General features: G+C 53.7%; 7 protein-coding genes across 7 annotated transcripts; 4 read left to right on the plus strand and 3 right to left on the minus strand.

Moving 5' to 3' along the window:
• Window positions 1–10: 10 nt before the first annotated feature.
• COCSADRAFT_157045 (uncharacterized protein) lies at window positions 11–457 on the plus strand (the record flags this gene model as incomplete). Its single annotated transcript, XM_007697989.1, has 1 exon — window positions 11–457. One exon carries the CDS (start codon window positions 11–13, stop codon window positions 455–457), a length of 447 nt encoding a protein of 148 aa, XP_007696179.1.
• Window positions 458–1,318: 861 nt separating this feature from the next.
• On the plus strand, window positions 1,319–3,869 carry COCSADRAFT_274733 (uncharacterized protein). Its single transcript, XM_007697990.1, has 3 exons — window positions 1,319–2,196; window positions 2,244–2,386; window positions 2,441–3,869. Exons 1-3 carry the CDS (start codon window positions 1,469–1,471, stop codon window positions 3,637–3,639), a joined length of 2,070 nt encoding a protein of 689 aa, XP_007696180.1. The 5' UTR covers window positions 1,319–1,468; the 3' UTR covers window positions 3,640–3,869.
• Window positions 3,870–5,004: 1,135 nt separating this feature from the next.
• On the minus strand, window positions 5,005–5,754 carry COCSADRAFT_274736 (uncharacterized protein). The gene has a single exon (XM_007697991.1). The coding sequence runs from the start codon at window positions 5,711–5,713 to the stop codon at window positions 5,048–5,050; it is 666 nt and encodes a 221-aa protein (XP_007696181.1). The 5' UTR covers window positions 5,714–5,754; the 3' UTR covers window positions 5,005–5,047.
• Window positions 5,755–6,509: 755 nt separating this feature from the next.
• On the plus strand, window positions 6,510–9,224 carry COCSADRAFT_167842 (uncharacterized protein; the record flags this gene model as incomplete). The annotated part of the gene is made up of 4 exons (XM_007697992.1): window positions 6,510–6,523; window positions 6,631–6,771; window positions 6,889–7,467; window positions 7,520–9,224. 4 exons carry the CDS (start codon window positions 6,510–6,512, stop codon window positions 9,222–9,224), a joined length of 2,439 nt encoding a protein of 812 aa, XP_007696182.1.
• Window positions 9,225–10,523: 1,299 nt separating this feature from the next.
• Window positions 10,524–11,062, minus strand: COCSADRAFT_274755 (uncharacterized protein). The gene has a single exon (XM_007697993.1). It carries the CDS (start codon window positions 10,889–10,891, stop codon window positions 10,565–10,567), a length of 327 nt encoding a protein of 108 aa, XP_007696183.1. The 5' UTR covers window positions 10,892–11,062; the 3' UTR covers window positions 10,524–10,564.
• A 3,413-nt stretch (window positions 11,063–14,475) lies between these two features.
• Window positions 14,476–15,917, minus strand: COCSADRAFT_33510 (uncharacterized protein). The gene is made up of 2 exons (XM_007697373.1): window positions 15,603–15,917; window positions 14,476–15,549 (listed from the first exon to the last, which is right to left on the minus strand). The coding sequence occupies exons 1-2, from the start codon at window positions 15,780–15,782 to the stop codon at window positions 14,641–14,643; spliced, it is 1,089 nt and encodes a 362-aa protein (XP_007695563.1). The 5' UTR covers window positions 15,783–15,917; the 3' UTR covers window positions 14,476–14,640.
• A 305-nt stretch (window positions 15,918–16,222) lies between these two features.
• Window positions 16,223–18,185, plus strand: COCSADRAFT_350318 (uncharacterized protein; the record flags this gene model as incomplete). The annotated part of the gene is made up of 2 exons (XM_007697994.1): window positions 16,223–18,107; window positions 18,163–18,185. Exons 1-2 carry the CDS (start codon window positions 16,664–16,666, stop codon window positions 18,183–18,185), a joined length of 1,467 nt encoding a protein of 488 aa, XP_007696184.1. The 5' UTR covers window positions 16,223–16,663.
• Between the last annotated feature and the right edge of the window lie 232 nt (window positions 18,186–18,417).

Genomic DNA, 18,417 nt, shown 5'->3' on the forward strand with positions numbered 1-18,417 from the left:
GACGATTATCATGGTGGAGCTACTTTTCTGGTCTCCACGGAAGGTGCGAGAAGCTCGCCGCCAATATGAGCAGAAACAGCGCGATCATGAGGAGTTACAACGCCAAAAAGCTATCGCGGTTAAAGCTAGAGAGGAGAGAAAGCTACTCAAAGCTCAAGAACTAGATGCGCGACGGCGGGCGCGGGCACAGGCAAAACTAGATCGTGAGAGGCAGAAAGCTGAAGCAGCTGCCCACCGGATAGCCCGCCAAGCCGCCCACAAACGACTTCAGAAAGCTATCAAAATCTCACAAAGGGGAAAGAAGCCTACCTTCAAGCGCTCTACTGAACTAGCATCAAAGAATATTATCGTTGGCAGTAGTAGTGGTGGTGCGCAGCGAGCTAATCGATCAGCTGCACCACCATCACCACGCTCGCGTTCAGGCCGCCCCATCAAGCTGCCAATCAAATATCAGTAGATAGATCAAATAAACAATACTACGAGATTACTATACTAGAGTTTCTCGCGATAATAGCTTTTATGTAGAGCTCTACAGCTTCAAGTTTGTGATAGTACTGTTGGGGAGAAATCCGGCGTTGGCCCGTCCGCGGCGTTGGCCCGTCCGGCACCTCTACTCAAACTCAACCGAAACACGGAACATTATGTCCCTTGGCAACGATCCTGGAGGCGGCTATGCGATACAAACGAATCCTTAGGTAGCATATATTATGGACCTAATAATTCTCCGGATCAGGAATACGCGTAAGCTAACGACGTCTTGTTGCGATGCAAGTATGAAGTATAGGTTCAAGTGGTTCGAGTGTAGTGCCCTGGTGGACCAGCTTTCGCTACTAAGTACCTGTGTACCTATCTAGCCGTTTTGGGGCCGAACCATTTTAACGTCAAGACACCCCGACTTATGAATATAGTCGCTTGTGGTTGCAACGAACACACAAATTTGTAAAGTAGCCATCAGTATGTATGCTCCCAAGGAACGTTGAATGGACTGCAGGACATCGCACCGCTCACCTGGCCACTTCGTGCGCCTTTCAACATTAGCAATATTCTTTCCTTCTTTCCAAACCCTTACATGACGCAAGCTCTAGTGCGGCTTTCATGGCTGTTTGACCTCTGGACGCCCATAATTTTCATCGAGGAGGCTTGGGTGCATGGCTCGGTGCAAACGTGAGGTGCTGGGTTGAGTCTAGAAGACGGCAGGAGCAACGATGACACGGCTATGCTTGCAGAGGGTAGTAAAGATGTTGAAGAGTTGGCTTCACTCAAGAATCGACAATTAGGCAGCCGTATAGACGTCACATGCTTTGGCGCCATCTTTGGTGAAGGTGAGCTGCCCTAAGTGATGTCAGTCAGGGTAGTGAGGGTGAAAGCTGGCCCCGCGGCAGCACCTGCCCGTCAATCACCACAATCACCTTTACCACGACCACTTTCCGCAGTATCACTCAACCGGCAATTGTGATCTGTCGAGGATATGGACTTATACGTTGCGCAACTCCCTGGGCTCTCTGTAGCCACTCACCTATCAAGAGAGCTTGCACAGGAAAACAACATGCCAGATGGTAGGGGCTGGCGCCTAGGTCACAGTAAACACCCCAAGAAGCAACCCAAGGTCTCTTCGCTCAGATCTGACGGCGAACGCTCCACAGCTACCGAAGACCAAGGTGACAGACCTCGTCAACCCAGCTGGCTAAAAACACTGCACAGCAGTAGACCACAAACCCCGGTGAGTACCCTGGCTGCAGGAACTGCAGTCGAAGACATTGAAGATGGGCGGGGTGAATGTTTGGAGATGCCGGCGTTGTATCGAGACTCTAAGCCAAAGCTCTCGCGATATACCTCGCTTTTCTCCTCGTTCAAGGACACTACAAAAACGCCCGAGTTTTCAGAACCATGGGATGAAGAGGCACCACGGCCGTTCGAGGCCTACGTTGATCCACTACTTGTGACCCAGTCCGTTCGATTGCATATTACCAGGTCATCGTCTCCAATACCCACAGAGCATCACAGTGGCCTGCTTCGTGTGTTCGAGAATTATCAAAAGGTTCGGGACCAGAAGGAGCGCCTAGAGATACTGCTAGAGGAGACGCTTCGAGATTGGTCACAAGCACAGGCAGGTTGGTCGTATTCGGAAGATGGATATCATGCGGAGATACGCCGGCTCGAGCTACTCATAGCCCGCGGTACAAGTGGCATGACGGGGTCAGTATATGCGCTGCGCTCTGACTAGCTTGGTCTAATTATTGTAGACTTGTGCAAGCGCGCCAGGCAAGTGTTGTGGATCGTCAGTGGAGGCACAGAAAGACCAGCTCGCACGACAGCTTTGCACAAGACCACAAGCTACTCCCCGGAGAAAAGCTTGACGCGGAAACCAACCGTTTGAGTGAGAAAGGCAAGTTGTAAACGATGGCTCACTAAGAGTTCAGGGTCAGTCTAACTCATCTAGTACTTCGTGGCCGACCGGTGTCCCCTTCCGGCAAGATGGCGGTACTATCTAAGCGGTTCTCTGACAGTTCGGAATTACTAGTTGGTACTCCTCCTGACTCGGAGAAAACTACGCTTTCATGCCAGGTTCAGAGCGAGCTAGAATTGATTACAATACACAAGACTCGGCCGCCGTCGTCCGTCACGGATTCTGCTGCCTCTGTCTTCTCGGGAGGATCCGGTGATGCACTATCAGACGAGACGTCATTTCATCATCAGACGAACATGCAGCTAGCCACCGAGTGTAATGCTTTTGTCGCTCTCCGTGAGCTTGGCACGCTTGTGGCAAGGCGACGAGGCTTGCAGCCGGACAGCTTCAATGACAAACTGATGATGCTACTCTCACAGTCAAGGCCGGAAGAACCCTCCGTCGTGCTCGATGATGAAGCAGATGCAGACCCAGTAGCCCTGCAAGATATCAATGTCAAGAAACAGCCTTTGGAACAAGGTGTGACACAGACGCGCATTGCAGGGAGGTTCCATTCGCAACCACAGCTCAGTACGCAGCAAGGACATCATCGACAGTTCTCTTTCGAGCCGGGGGCAGACGAGCTACAAGCCCTCTTTGAGGAAGCTACGCTAGATGATATCTATATCCACTATGAAGGTCCTGAGGACTCTGTCGCGCAGGTCTCCTCGCATGCCATACGCTACACACCCGTAACACGGTCAGAAAGGTCAAGATGTTTGACACAGAGCTTGAGCGCAGACTTTGGCACTAGGTCAAACAACCCGAGCCCGGCCCTGAGCTTGAGTCGTAATCGTCAAGGAAGCTCGACATCAAATCCAGAGCTGATGAACAGCAAGTATCAAGAGAGCCGTCGTGGGTCGCGGTCTAGTGTGCTGACAGCGTTTCGTGAGGACGTGGGGAGTGGAAGGGTTCAGCCACGGGACTCGAGCAGGAATAGCTCCCTTCAGAGTTCGCGCACAGGGTCATGTTTGTCCGTCTCGGGAGATGACTCGAGTGACACAGGACTCGACAGCGGTTCCCAGGCCGGAGCAGCAGCGAGTATACGGAAGGCCGGAGATCATACATCACGTGGCGAAACTGGTGGTCCCAAATCGACGATGATGCCGCCAGCGCCAGCGCCAGCGCACAAGAGGCAAGGCTCGGGGGAAGGTGAGGATGAAGGGTCGGAGGACATGGCAGCAAGTGGATGAGGGGTTTTGCGTAATGGACAACGGATGGCGAGTGGTTTTATCTATGCAGCTCAGTGTAGTATTGATTGGACGGTAGCACAAGGTGGAGCGCTGAGGTCTGAGAGGATGATGAAGTATGTCACACAGGAAGGGGGGGGGGGAGAATGGTTCAACATGGCCAACTTCTGCACTGCTCTATGGTCTACGTATCAACAAGCAATGGCTAAGATAGTATGAAACGAGGGGCGGGTGATATTCTAGGCGTTTGACTGCCGGGCGGCTGCTGGTCACAGACCAAGAGGGTCTGGACGAGACGGAATGCGATCGGGGATGGGTAGTGAAATTACAAGTTGCTAGGTAAATAACCAATCTTAGTGGCCAGACAAGCTAGTGAGATGAGTAAACCGTAGCCAAAGGGGGAAGGAAGTTGAGATCAGAAGGGGCGCGCGTGGGATTTACGTTTGACTACGTACTCGCGGTAATGTTTCCTGTGTATCACGTTTGTCCCCCCTCCTCCTCCCGTACCATGACGGCGAGGCGTTTTTATTTGGACATTGATGGAAGTCTATGGCATCACAGTGGTACGGGAAAGGGAAAAGACAGAGAGAGAAAGGACAAGTTTCTGGACTTGTCCCCTTGTTATTGTGTAAGTGGCTAATGCATGCTTCAGGGGAGAGACACAGGGTCATTGAATATTGGACAAAAAGACCGCGGCGCGGAATAGTGAGTAGTGTAGTTTGGGGTGTCTTGACTCGGACTAATACTGACGGTGGATGAGCTCATGTGGTGAACGTCCAGCCCTACGAAGACTCCGTCGTGTTGGCTGTTACCGTGCTGCAAGCATACGCGTTTCGACGGCATCTGCTTGTCTGGGCGGAAATGGATCGGCAAATGTGGCGTCGAGTGTGGCGAGTGTGGCGAGTAGTGGGTCTGTGCCACAGCGAAGGTTCACTGGGTTGGGCGAATCAGAAGCATGCACATGCACGGCAGTGCGGGCTTAGGGGAAACATTGAGAGAGGGATTGCGGCGCAGAGCAGCAAGCGGAGCAGCGTAAGTGGTGGGACTCGTCCCGTTGCCGATCAGCACCTGCAACAACAGTTGCCACAATTATTTTTGTGTGCATTGAGGAGTCTAGAGATGGGCATTACCACGACTACTGCAGGTGCCGAATGACTACTGCTGGAGGCGAGCGATTGGCCCGGTAGTGTCAGCATTGGATGCAATGACCAACCAGGAGGGACGGTGGATGTAACCGCAGGAGAGAGTGACGTTTAATTGCTGGGATGGTAAGAAACTTTGACACTCTGGGGCCAGGCAAGGGCCCAGGGAGCCAAAGGGCCGAGCGGCGGCGCGATGACGACATGGGCAGGATGGCAGATGGGGGTTTTTTTTTATGGACTGTGCAGCTCAGTCGTCGGGCAAACGCCCACTAAAGCACAGTCGTCAATCTCGGGTTGACAGGTGATGGGATAACGTTGAGCATTAAGGTCATTCCGAGTAAGCGGGTAGCGGGCAGGCAGCGAGGCTGGCTAGGGGCAAGCGAGAGGGCGCCAACGGCCGGCTGTGGGATTGGTGGGTGGGCGGGCACAGGCAGGCAGGCATGGCGACGAGGCGAATTGGCGGGGTGGAACCTCGTCTCCGATCCGGCACGCAAACGCAGGGGAGTGCTGGCGGCAGAAGCAGCAGCAGAATAGCAGCAATAGCAGCAGGTCAGGGAGGGGTTGCTACATGGACAGGGCAAGACAAGCGGGCAGAGACGTCGTCTGTCGCGTGGAATGGGAGCGAGTGCAGTGCAGTGCAGTGCAGTGCAGGGCAGCGGACCAGGGCCGTCAGCGCAGCCAGCATCGGTCGACGAGTGGAAACGGGGTCCTGGCCGGCATATGTCATTTCGCATTGAGGAGCCAACGCACACGGTAGGCGCCATGCGATTGCCTGGCGACCAAGACGGCATAGCGCGCGAGCGGAGGGCTTTCTGGACGAGTAAATTACGGCAATGCACACGGAAGGGCTTGGTGAAGCCACCATGGGGGCCCCGTGCGCCGCGGGCTGGGCTGGATGTTGGCTGGACGAGGGGGGGAGGAGGAGGAGGAGGCATGTAGTGTAGTGTAGTAGTATGGGCATCCGACTAGACTACTACTACGACTACTACTACACTACATACAGTACCATGTCGTCGGTCAATGGCCAGCAGCATGTTCCGGCGGCCCTTGTGCGGGATGGCGACAGCTGCAGCGCAAATCGGGGCCGGATGCGGTACAGCACGACTGGAGGGCGGCTCGCGTCTGCCGTAGGGCCGTGGCTGTGCAGGCGGCTGGCTCTGCGCTTGTGTGCTTGTGCGTGTGCTGGGGAGGAGCATGAGAGCAGCGTCTGTCGGCTGGGCCCATGTCGCGCCGCACAGTGGAGCAGCAGCAGTAGCAACATCTGGCCTAGCAGCAGCCAGCTAGGGCAGCGTTAGAACAGGCCCACAGGGACCATGTGAATGTGTGGATGTGTGGATGTGCATGTGTCTACTAGGCGTGTGTGTGTGTGCCTAGACCCGATGCTCCACCCTTGCCCATGCGCGGCCCTCGAGCAATTCCGTCAAGGCCATGGTGGATGCGCAGGTCGCTAGCTAAAAAGACGTCTGACCACCGGCCCTGGACGTCGGCCTGTGGCTTGACTCTCCCAGGCTCGTCTTTCTCGTGGCAGCTGCTCTCTCTGTTTCATCAACCCAAGATCCGCTTCCCACGCTGCTGCTGCTTCCCTCGCTCCCTCACCTTCTCCCTCGCTCCCTCCTTCCTTCCCAGCCTCAACTCCCCCCCTCCCCACCTGCGCCAACCCAAACACTGCCCGTCAACCAGATGCTCCTCGAATCTCCATCCTGCTAATCGCCCGAGTGAAAGCCCGATGCCATGTTTCGAAATCGGTACGTCACGCACGCCGCCATGCCCAAGCTCGCATGTGATTTGCGCGCGTCGCGTTCAAACGCTGCCTCTGTACCTCAAAGACCGCCTGCTGACTGCCCACCCCCAGACTGAACAGCCAGAAGCCCGATGGGAAACTGCTAGAAGACTTCAAGGCAAACTTCCCCCACATCCAGCAGCGCTCGCATTCTCTCGCCGCGCCGCCAGGCCACTCGCTCGCTGATGTCTTGGACATTGCCAACCCCTCTCGGTACGTCTTCCCCGACATGGCATTTCCGATCCGTCGGGACGCATTTGCGCGCAACCACCGACATGTCAATGTCAACCAAGTCATGCACCCAACTGCTAACATTTATGCCCTCGACAGCCAGCCTGACAACCATGAGGACATCAAGGACCAGGACCCCACTCCGCGCGGCAACAATGAGCCCTGGAGGTTTACGCCCTCACTGCTCGACCCAAACAGTTTTGCCTTTACGTCCTTTGCAAACCAGCCGCCTGGCTACTACACCCCGACTCCGGGTGGCACCAACACGCTCTACCACAGCCAGGCCGGCGACCTGCACACGCCTGGCTTCAGCTTTGGCTTAGGCACCCCGCTGTCGCTGCCCACCTCGGAAGGCGGAGTCCACGCCGGCCAGATCGTACCTACTGCGCACTTGCACGGCTTCAACCACCATGCGCTCGGCTCTCACCACTTTCAAAATGTCAATCCCTTTGGCATGCAGCCGCAGCATTCGCAGTCATTTGCGCCCCACCAATTCACCCACCAACCCTCGGCCTTTGACCAGCGTCCCATAGCGCAAACCCATGAGAACTCGCCCATGGACAATATGGTGCCAGAAGTCGAGATGCAAGAGCAATCGCCTCTCATAGGCTTCGCACCCCATTCATACGACAGCATAGCATCTGCAGTCGCATCTGCACCCCCTCCACCCAATCAAAAGTGAGTTGCAAAACACGTGTCATTTTTGCGGAATACCTACTAACTTGGATAGCTTCCGATACCACGTCACTCTGAATGCGCCAACAGCTATGGTAAAGCAGCCAGACGAGGTCCCGGTGACGTATCTAAACAAGGGACAAGCTTACTCCATCTCCTTGGTCGATACGGCTCCACTCCAGGCCCCTTCGCCATCTCTAAAGTATAGGACCTTTATTCGCATTTCATTCGAGGACGAGCAACAGCGCCAGCGACCCGCATCCTGCTGGCAACTATGGAAAGAAGGCCGAGGCACAAACGAAGCCCATCAACGCGGTGGACGTCTGCAAGCCGTTGAATTTGTTGACCCGAGCCAAGTTGGCGGCGGCGAAGTCCAAGGCCGACCCAGGGTAGAACTGGAATCATCCTCGTTTGACGGCTTCGTGGTAACGTGGACACCCGTCCCCAACGCGTCGCCCGAGTGTTCCTTGGCTGTGCGCTTCAACTTCCTCTCTACCGACTTTAGCCATTCCAAAGGTGTTAAGGGCATCCCAGTTCGACTTTGCGCAAAGACAGAGCTGATTACGGAGACTGCTGGATCATCGCCCCAGCGATCAGAAGCCGAGCTCTGCTACTGCAAGGTCAAGCTCTTCCGAGACCACGGCGCCGAGCGGAAACTGTCCAACGATGTTGCCCACGTCAAGAAGACGATCGACAAGCTCAAGCAGCAAATTGCGCAAGTTGAGTCTGGCATGAAAGACTTTGGCAAGCGGAAGCGCAGTGGTTCGATTTCCAAAGGCACCATGAGCCAAAGACCCGGCAAGGTGCCCAAGCACAAGCGGACTTGGTCCATGTCTTCGACAAGCGACAACCAAGGAGCTCGCGCGCCAGCTGAAGAAGATCTTCATATCAAACTGGCGTCTTTGCAGGATATGTTCAGCTCGACCAGACCTGTCAGCGTTCTCTATCTCAAAGGAGAAGCACAGGACGACCCAGATCTGCATCCAGTTGTCTTGGGCGCATCGTCCCATGATCTCTCCAAGCTGGACACCAACATGGATGCACAAATGTGGGATGGGCACGATCCGCAGACATCGACTTCGTCTGTGGTATCCCCAACTCCCAGCTCACAATCTCTCCAGTCGGAGAAACGTCGCGCCTCTTCTTTCCAACGCCCGCAGCCCTTCCAACCGCCCTCGCGCATGTCTTCAAACGAGTGGCGAAATCTTCCGCAAACCGCTACAGGCGATCTCAAGGGCATGGTCAATATGCACGGAAGCGCAGACGTCCCAACCAAAGTCCAACGACCGTATTCCGACGATCACACGCTTTCTGGATGGATCGAAGCTCTTGGCGTTGACCAGACGTACCAGCCACCACCGGAGCCCTTGCTCAAGCCAATTGCGTGCTTTTTCGTGCAGCCCAGGCTTGCTGGTCGCCAGCCAGAGGACAACTATTTCCGAGCCGTATACCTTATGGATCGCACTGTCAAGGAGCTTGTCACTGGCATTGCAATGAAGCTCAAGATTGAGCCTAGCAAGGTAACACGGACCATCCGTGTTAACCAGAAAGGACTACAAATCTTAATGGACGATGAGGCAGTCAGCAAGATACCGGAGCAACAGGATATGGCGGCTGAATTCCACGAAATCGGCACGCCTCCGGCGCATTCTATGAAGCGCGAGTGGGACGCCGGCCCTACAGACATTCAGGTCGATGGAGATATCAGCGTTACCGAAAACGTCCATTCGACTGGCTACGAACTACGCCTTCTCTTCTAGGCTTTCTTTGCCTATCACTGAGTAAGGCGCCGTTCCTTTTTCACCTTGATACCCTGTTTTTTCGGCAACCGACCGACCGTAATGACCCGTACCATTCGTCTTTTGGAGTCTCGCATCGCATGACGCGAGTCGCCATGACTTTTGCTTTTTTCTATTGCTTCACACAACTCGACCGTTTGGCATGTCGCTCCCTTGGCCAAGTGACGCGCTTGAATTGAGCGATTGCTTTTGTTTCCTATGTCCTATACCTTTCTATTCTTCTTTTCGGTGCGACGACGATACCCATTATACCATTACCATTCCAACTTTCCCAGAGGTTAAGATTGCAAATCGACGATCTGTTACGAACACATGGCGAGATACACATACGCAGTACGAGGAGGGCGCGTTGGGGGTTGTAATTTTTCTCTCTCTGTTACAGACAACAAGCATGGGCTACTTCGTTTTCCACAATGCACATACCCAGATTACCCTGGAAGCCTAATCAAAGTCTTTTCGCTCCTTGAACTGTCGCAACATGTCCGATTTTCTTTCCTTTTCCGTTAAATTTTCAAATCATCCATGTCTTAAAATGCACGATGTGCGACCGAAGCTGGACCGGATGCTACGCACGTACGTACTCCACTAACATTACGACATAGTGACATTCTTTTACTCCACGAAGCATTTTCTATCCGAGCAAGTCTCCGTATCACGGTTTATCCATAAATGTCACTTCGCATGCTCTCGACGCCTTGGCACCCTCTAAACCTTGACGCGCTACCACCAACCCCGGAAATTAAGCTATCCACGGGCGCTTACTGGGCTGAGAGGTAGAAGAGTGCATCTTTGCACCGTCAGCTCTGGCATTATCAGCTTCAAGGGGAACAAGGGCGTTCATAATGGCCATCATATTCGCAAATGCATGAGGAAAAGGCCATCGGAAACAGGCATATCGCATCCTTCTACGCTCAAGTGGGGGCCCCTGAAAGTAAGAAATTGAGGGGGGCTGGCGGGTAATGTGGGTAGAGTAGCCGATGCCGCCAAAAACACGTTCCGGCCCTAAGGATGGCGCGCCCGAAACTTGATGTCATACTGCAGCAAGCCACTCACGAATCACGACGACGACGACACACGTGAGCCCGAAGAGACAAACCGAAGGAGCAGGGAGTGGAGGATGCGCTGGCAATTACAGAACAGGTGTCGAGTAAGAACGGGCCGATTGAACCTGGTAGGCGGTGTTGTTGCCGAGTCGTCTCCTCACTTATCGTACACTTGAAACATGTGCGCATCCTACCGATTGTCGCTTGCGTCAAATCCACAGCCTTACCATCGCAGTTTATGGTTGTTTATGCGAGCGCTCATGCACGGGTGGTCTGATGATATACACACGGATTGCGGCACACGGCACCCATGCTTAACGATTCTATGGGGATGCACAGGCTATGAAGGACTAGGTACACACCTAGAACCAGACTATCCGAATAGCCGTTGCTCGGCATTCCTGTAACCCCATGCTTTAACATTAGTAGGGAGCAACGTGCACGAGGACTTGCGCTCATTCCCTTGAGCATTGTTCTTTTTTTTGCCACAGGCTCTGAAGTAGAACAGGACGCGAAATCCGAGGCGGCATACACGGTCAGGTGTGCAAAGCCTGCTGGTGCTAGTCGAGCCGGTGGCGAATACATGAGGATCCAATAGAATTGCGCAGTGTGTTGATTGACGACGCTCGCGTTCAGAAAGCAGCTTGGTAACGTTGTAGTAAACTCTACATCACATATGTAAGTGTATAAGGTTATGCATGAGCCAATGAGCGGGCAATGGTCTAGTCGGAGATCGACGCGTTGTGTAATCTAGCGAGTCTGGCAAGTGGCGAGGTAGTGTGGCTGGACCCTCGCCTTCGCCACAACGGCTCGCGAACGCTAGACCGTGCCACACTACTCTATCTCTATACGGTACGCTTGTAATATGCAGGTCGTCACAAGCTCTGAGTCAGAGATCAGAATTGCCTCTCGCACTCGAATGACGCATGGCGTTAGCACGGCTTTTGCCACTCAAAATATGGCATTTGGATAACGTAGGTGTACCGAGGCGAGGGTACGATAAGATCATGTCGCACCGCCACACAAATACGTACCCCTCGCAAACGATCTTCATCACCTCGCATATCAGAGTGGGTGCCTCACTTTGGAGCAGAAGAATCCTAGTAGAATGACCGAGAGATCAGCTCATTGCGAGTTCTAGACTGGTTGCACCCCACTGCTACGGTACCGTAGTAATGAAGCATGTCAGCCGTAGTTTGCAGATCGTAGTACGGACTGGTACACTGGGCTAATTGACAGACTGCGGCCGTTGATCAAACGGAACGATTTGCCATGCAATGGCTCGGTCCAAAAAAAACCACGTACTAGTAAGATTTGTATACTTTGTTCGTGCCCAGACGTCGATTGAACTACATTTCTCTCTCTCTAGGTTGAAATGCGGCCTTTATCAGCCATTAGTTTAGTGCATTTTTGAGGTGACACATGTATGTAGTGGCGGCTGAGATGACGGCTTATTCCACATAAGCTAAAAACTCATACGAATGGAAGGTGGATTTGTCTTGTTTGCGTGGAGATTAGGCTACTCGTGCTTGGTGGATTGGGTTCCGGCGCGATGAGTCAGGTAGGACCTTTAGCAGTGTTACTATGAGCTGGGTAAAGTATGGGAAAACGGTGACCACTTGGAGGGGGGCTATTGTTGCATCTATTTCCTACTAGTCACGGCGCCGGCACGACTACCGATCCCAGAAGCCAATACCCGCGCTTCGCTCGCTCACAAAAGGCAAAACGCCAGTGTAGGTTGGAGGAAATATTGATTTTTACCACCGGCGTACCATGTTCTCGGAGATGTTCCCTTTACTTTTACACGCGACGGTTAGGGAAAATTAGACTTTTTACTTCTTTGGGTCAAACAGAGAGCCGTTCTTGTAAAAACACACGGACGCGAATCCGAGTGAGCGGGAGAGAAATCGAGCCTAGGGGGAAAAAGGCGACGAGTTGAGAGCGGCCCCAAATCCCCACTCCCTTCGCGCGCTTCCTACTCCCCCCCCCCTCCCCCCCTCCCGTGTTTGTTTTTTTCCGCGAAGGCCCCTTCGGAGACAAGGGGGGTGGTCCCGCACGTGGACGCGGTGGATATGTGTCCAATTACGGCAAATTCAGAATATGTGCATGTGATCACGTTGACGGGGCAGAATATTTTTCAGCTTTTGGGGAGGGGGTTAAAAAAATCCTACGATTATGACTTCATACGTGCGGTCAAGCACCCAGATCACCCGCAGAAGTGTTTCAGATTTGGGGGGGAGGGGGGGAGGCCGACTGGACAGCGCAAGCATGCATCCCCCTCCGATGAGCGGGCGATCTGCCTTTCTCTGCTTGCCCAGTGCCAGCACAGCTTTCCCAATTCCCCATAAGCGACAAGGCTCGCTTCCCGATGCCTGGTACCTGTTCTCTATGTGTAAGCAAGTAATCAGCCTGGCGATCGGCACGCATCTCCGTCCGTTCCCAAGATACAGATTGTGTATACCACGGTGCACACACACGCTTTCTATTTCCCTTTTTTGAACATGCTTCTCTTTCTCTCTCTCTCTCTCTCTCTCTCTCTCTATACCAAGTGTACATACATAACATAAAACCTCCCCCGCGCACATGCCCCGCGCACCCCGCCCACACAGCCCATATGTGCGATTCTTACCGCATCAACATCTCTCAGAAAGGGTAAAAGCAGCACGGCCCTGCGCCCTAGAACATACACACAAAAGAACGCGAAGGGGATTGTTTCCTTGAATGAATTCCATGGCGCGAGAGGCAAAGCGGCGCGTAATCGTAGCTTCATTTCGCTTCATGGCCCCCCCAGCGAATCAGCACCCGGAGATGCGATCAGCCGCCAATGCAATGTGGCTGGAATACTGCCGGTTGGGCGATTGGAAGGGCGCGGGGGGAGGGGGGCTGCTTGATAAGTAAGGAAGGAATATACGGGCGCACTCTCCCCCTCTTCTTTTATGTACCTAACGTATGTTAAGTACAGGAGCCACGTTGGTTTGAAGATGCATTAGTTTTTGAGTAAGTTACATGGGGGAGGGGCGGGTGGCGGGTGTAAGTAAGCAATAGGTAAGTAGTCAAGATGAGTTAAATCTGTAAGAAAGACTGCATGCACATAATCTGCTTGCTTGTTCTTCGTTTCGGCCTTTTTGCTTGACCCGATTTTTTTTCTTCCTGAATTTCCCCGATAGGTCTTGTTTGACCTTTTTTTTGCACTTGTACCATTAATCCCCAAATGCGGGATCGAAGGGGGACCATGCTTGTTTTTTGCTTGCAAGGGTTTGGAATGTTGGAAGTCCGTGCGCGGGGGCGCCTAAGTCTACTTACATGTACTTACATGTACAAACTATACCCTTTTTTCTTTCAGGGTATCAGTAATCAGAGTAATCTACTTTTCTTGATACGAGGGCTAGGGAAGCTCGCCCTCGCAATGAGGACCGAAATAGGGTTTTTAGCAAGTAAGTGAGTAAGTCTATGCGCGATAAAAAATGGGATAGCACTGGCCCGCCCCGGCCCCCCCCCCCCATGACACTTTTCTATTTGTTTGTTTCTCTTCCCTCTTTCCTTCTTCGGCGAAAAAAAAAGCCCCAGGACGGGAAGATCCACAACATATGCCCATGTTGCTCGCTGCTTTGAGCGCGCGGGTCAAGCTTAGTTAGTTGGGCGACCTGGTTAAATACTTAATTCCTTCGGCATATATGGCCAAAAAGAATGCAAAAGATCATAGTGCCCGTCCTCCCCCATGATGCAAATATGCGTATGCATATTCTATATGTACATGGTACATAGTTACTACTTCTGTACCCTGTTGGCCGACGCGCGCCAAATGAGGGAACTTTATTCCTTGTTCCTTGCTAGATCCCGGCGACACCGACGTGTCGGGGGTCCGAACAATTGGATTCGGGCGGAAAGATAGAGAGACATATCGGAGGCGTCATGGACTAGGTGGTTGTGTTTTTCCAGACTATAGGCTTGGGAGTATTTTTTTGCACAAAAGAGGTATGTGGGCCGTAAGAAAGAGGAGGGAGGGACCCCCCCCGGCCCCAATGTATTGAGTGCGGGAGCGAGAAGCGAAAAAGAAAAGAAAAGAGAAACATGGGGGGGGGGGGACGCCACCGACGCGGGTTGGGCAATGCGGATGCAGATGCATGGCGGTGGGCTTTTGGGAAAAAAAGGAGGTTAGGAGGTTGTTTTGCACCGCCACAGTTGGGGTTAGAAAGGGAAAACGGGGTGGTGATTTCATTGCCCAGTATATTGGAAAGGTAGTAGTGTAAACATTGATCCAAGAGTTGTCATTGTTAATATTGGTTTCTAACCTCTTACCCCCTTTTTTGGTTCTCTATCTTCCTAAACATCTTTCAGTCGTCTAGTTCTCGTCCAAAATCTATCAAACGCAACTTGTTCGCGTCTTTGGGATGGAACTGGGCAATCTTTGCTCTGACCAAGAACCGGGAGGCCGCGGAATCTCTCTGTAGCTGAACATAGGCTTTGCCTCCCCCCGGACCCATGAGCGTAGCAAAGAGATCGCCCATTAGCTTCCGCATTTCCGCGTCAGCTGCTTCCGCCTCGGTGGGCGGTGGCTCTTCCTCGTGGTCATCGTCGTCTTGATCGGCAGCCAGCTTGGTGGGCCCCCAGATTTGGTCGATTCGGCGCTGTCGAGTCTTGTCTGATGAAGGCTTCTTGGAGGATTTTGCTCGCCCTTTTTTAGTGAAGCCCGTGGCTAGTGTGTCGTCGTCTATGTCGAGCATGTCGCCTACGACGGGCCCACCGAGTTCTTCTGCTGCGAGCATGGTAGAGAGGTAGTCGTTGATGAAGTCATTCATAGCTTCACCTAGACGCTGCATTTCCGCGTCAGAATGCTCTTTCTGCGCGCGTTTGGCAGCAATCAGTTCACGTGCAAGCTGGGCAGGCGTCTTTTGCGAGCGGTCTTGGTGCTGGGAGTGTAGTCGCTGGATTCGATCCTGCATGGCCTGCGTGAGGCGGTCTGCATCGTGCAGATTAGCTTCTTCGCGACGAAGAGCCATCTCTTTTGCAAGCAGTTGAGACTGCGTGCTGGCAATGGCTTCCTTGGTTCCCTCTACGTTCTGCTGGATGCTACGGGCGGCTAACAAGGCTGGCAGAAGTGACCCTTGAGGAGGCAAATATGTCGCAGTCGGCTTCAAACGTTTATATGCGTCTTTGACTGCCACGAGTTGTTGCAGCTTCTCACGCGGATCCTCTGATGCATAGGCTATGCTGTCCAGGTCAAGATTGGATTGAGACCGCAACTGTGGTCCGCTTAGCAATGCTCGACGAGACCGTAGCTGCAGTCTCTTCTTACCTGGTCCAGCGCTGCCTGTTGTTCCTGTACGCGTGCCTGCAGCTCCTTCACCGTCTGCGCCAGGCGAGTTTCTGTGTCGGACGCGTCAAAATCGACAGCGTCGTCGTGCAGACTACGTGCCTCCTGGGCATACTCTCGTATCCGCTGGATAGCCTGACCCGGTGCCTGTGCCTGTGCCATATCTCTTTTACAGCGCGGTTGGTGTGATGTGTGGTGGTCGCGCAGCTTCGCTAACAGACGCGTTGTACCTGGCGCGCGGCACCCTCACCCCCACTCGCTCGTAGACGTCTGGGCAGTGCACGCTGAAGCTTGAAAGGAGAGCTCGTTCGCAGGTTGCCTGTGTCTCCTGGTGTTTGCGTATGCTGGCACAGTGCAGTCGTTAGCACGTGACCTGCCAAGACTTAGCGCCAACCTCCCCGCGACAGCTTCCTTTTCGCTCCGCAGGCGCCTTCTGCCTCGCGCAATTCGCTTTGCTGACCCCGTCCATCGCTCCAAGCTCCTTCTCCATCACCAGCCCTCATCAACCCCCTTCTCCTACCCATTGCCTTGTTGCTCGGAAGGGACGGCGCGCAACACCAGACGTTCCCTTATCTGAGACACCGGATCGCTGCCGACAAGGTTTGACGGGCGAGCTTTCTTTACTTGGGCCAGTTTCTTCATCTCTCGACCTCACCTCACATCCATCGCCCCCGAGCGAAGCACACTATCACATCCATCCACTCACCCTGCCCGACTCTCCTGCTCCATCACAACACCATCACCTACGACTGCCCACTCTGTCGAGGCATCCCTTGTCCGACGTCTGCACCCTCTGCACGCCCCAAAACTCCGTTCACGTTCCTGGCGACCTCTCCTCCACGCACCTTCACCGCGCTGTCGCGGTTCCCTCCAATCCGCCCTCACAGCACGCTTTCCTTCACGGCCCCCGCTGTACATAAAAGTCGCAAAGATAATCGAGATCAATTGAAACAATCTCAACATCGCGTTTGCACGCTCGTCGACTGTGAAGAGCGTATATAGCCGTTGAAGACTCAAGACCCAGAAACTCATACATAGAAGCCATGTCTGCATCACCCACCATCGCGGCTTCCTCGACCAAGCGTCCGCTCGAGGAGCCCTCGTCGCCTGCCGGACTCAACGACCAGCCCGATGCCAAGCGCCCTGCCCTCGATAAAATGGTCAAGGATGAGGCCCCCAGTGCAGACGCTATCGACATTGCGCAGCCAGTCAAGGCAGAATCTGTTGATGTTGAAGGCATCAGCGAAGAACAGGCAAAGGTGGTACCCGTCGCAACTCCCGCCGTCGAGAATGGTACTGAGCCTATCCAGACGGACACTATTGTCCCTGACGCTCCCTCTATTCTTGAGACCCAGCCCATCCAATCCACATCTGGTGCCAATGGACGCCCTGTAAACTCCAACCAACAGGTCGACGAGACCAACTGGCTGCATGTACGCGCTTGCATTGGCACCAGCGAGGCCGCCACCATTATTGGTAAGGGCGGAGAGAACGTGACCCAAATCCGACGTCTGTCTGGCGCCAAGTGCACCGTCAGTGACTATTCGCGAGGTGCTGTTGAACGCATCCTTACTGTAAGCGGCCAAGTTGATGCCGTGTCCAAGGCATTTGGTCTCATTGTACGCACTCTCAACCAAGAGGACCTCGAGACCCCTTCGACGTCTACATCCAAGGCATACCCCATGCGTCTGCTCATTCCCCACATTCTTATCGGATCAATCATTGGTAAGGCTGGTGTTCGTATCCGCGAAATCCAGGAGGCTTCCAATGCAAAATTGAACGCGTCCGACACACTTCTTCCTAACTCAGGCGAACGTTCGCTGATCGTTCTCGGTGTTGCCGATGCCGTGCACATTGCTGTGTACTATGTTGCTCAGACTCTGGTCGAGCAGCTGACCGAGCGATTTGGTGGCCCTGCAGCCTCCCAATACGCGACCCGCAGCGGTATGGCTGCCAACGTTGTTCCAGGCGGCATGTCTGTTCAACCATATGTCCCCCAGCCTGCTGGAGGCCAGTACTCCCACCCACAGAACTTCCGTCGCCAAGAGCCTGCTCAGCGTACCCCAGCTCATGGCGGATATGGCGCTCCTCACATGCACGGCCAGCCTCCTCAGCAATCGCCATATGGTCATCCTAACATGCCCTACGGCGCTGCTTCGCCCAGCCGCGGTCCCTATGGCGGACCTGCTGCTCCCACTCCCTATGGAGCTCACCCGGCTGCGGCGCCTGTTGCACACGGTGCCGCTCCTCACGCGCCCGTTGGTGCCATCCCTGGACAGCCTTTAACGCAACAGATTTTCATTCCCAACGACATGGTTGGTGCCATTATTGGAAAGGGAGGTGCCAAGATCAACGAAATCCGCCAGCTCAGTGGCAGTGTCATCAAGATCAACGAGCCTACTGACAACAGCAACGAGCGTCTCGTCACTATTACAGGTACACAAGAGTGCAATCAAATGGCGTTGTACATGCTGTACTCGCGACTAGGTGAGTAGATCCATCTTAATAAGAGAGGTACCACGGACTAATGTTATTTCTACAGAATCGGAGAAGCACCGTATCTAAGCGTATGTGCTTGTGGTATGGGATTGGTTGTTTGAGTGCCAAGATCAGACGTGGTACAGAATGAGTACAGGGCCTTTGTTTTGTTTTGTGAGGGGGAAATACATGTGTATATGGGACCAAGGCGTAGCGGTATATTTTCCTGTTTCTTCTTTTTCTTTCATGTTTGGGGCCTTGTACTTTAAAAACACGCTTTCTCTACTCTTGGTACGCGCAAAAAGATCGTTTGCCCTGG

The sequence above is a fragment of the Bipolaris sorokiniana genome (genome assembly GCF_000338995.1).
Source record: "Bipolaris sorokiniana ND90Pr unplaced genomic scaffold COCSAscaffold_2, whole genome shotgun sequence".
Classification (NCBI taxonomy): domain Eukaryota; kingdom Fungi; phylum Ascomycota; class Dothideomycetes; order Pleosporales; family Pleosporaceae; genus Bipolaris; species Bipolaris sorokiniana.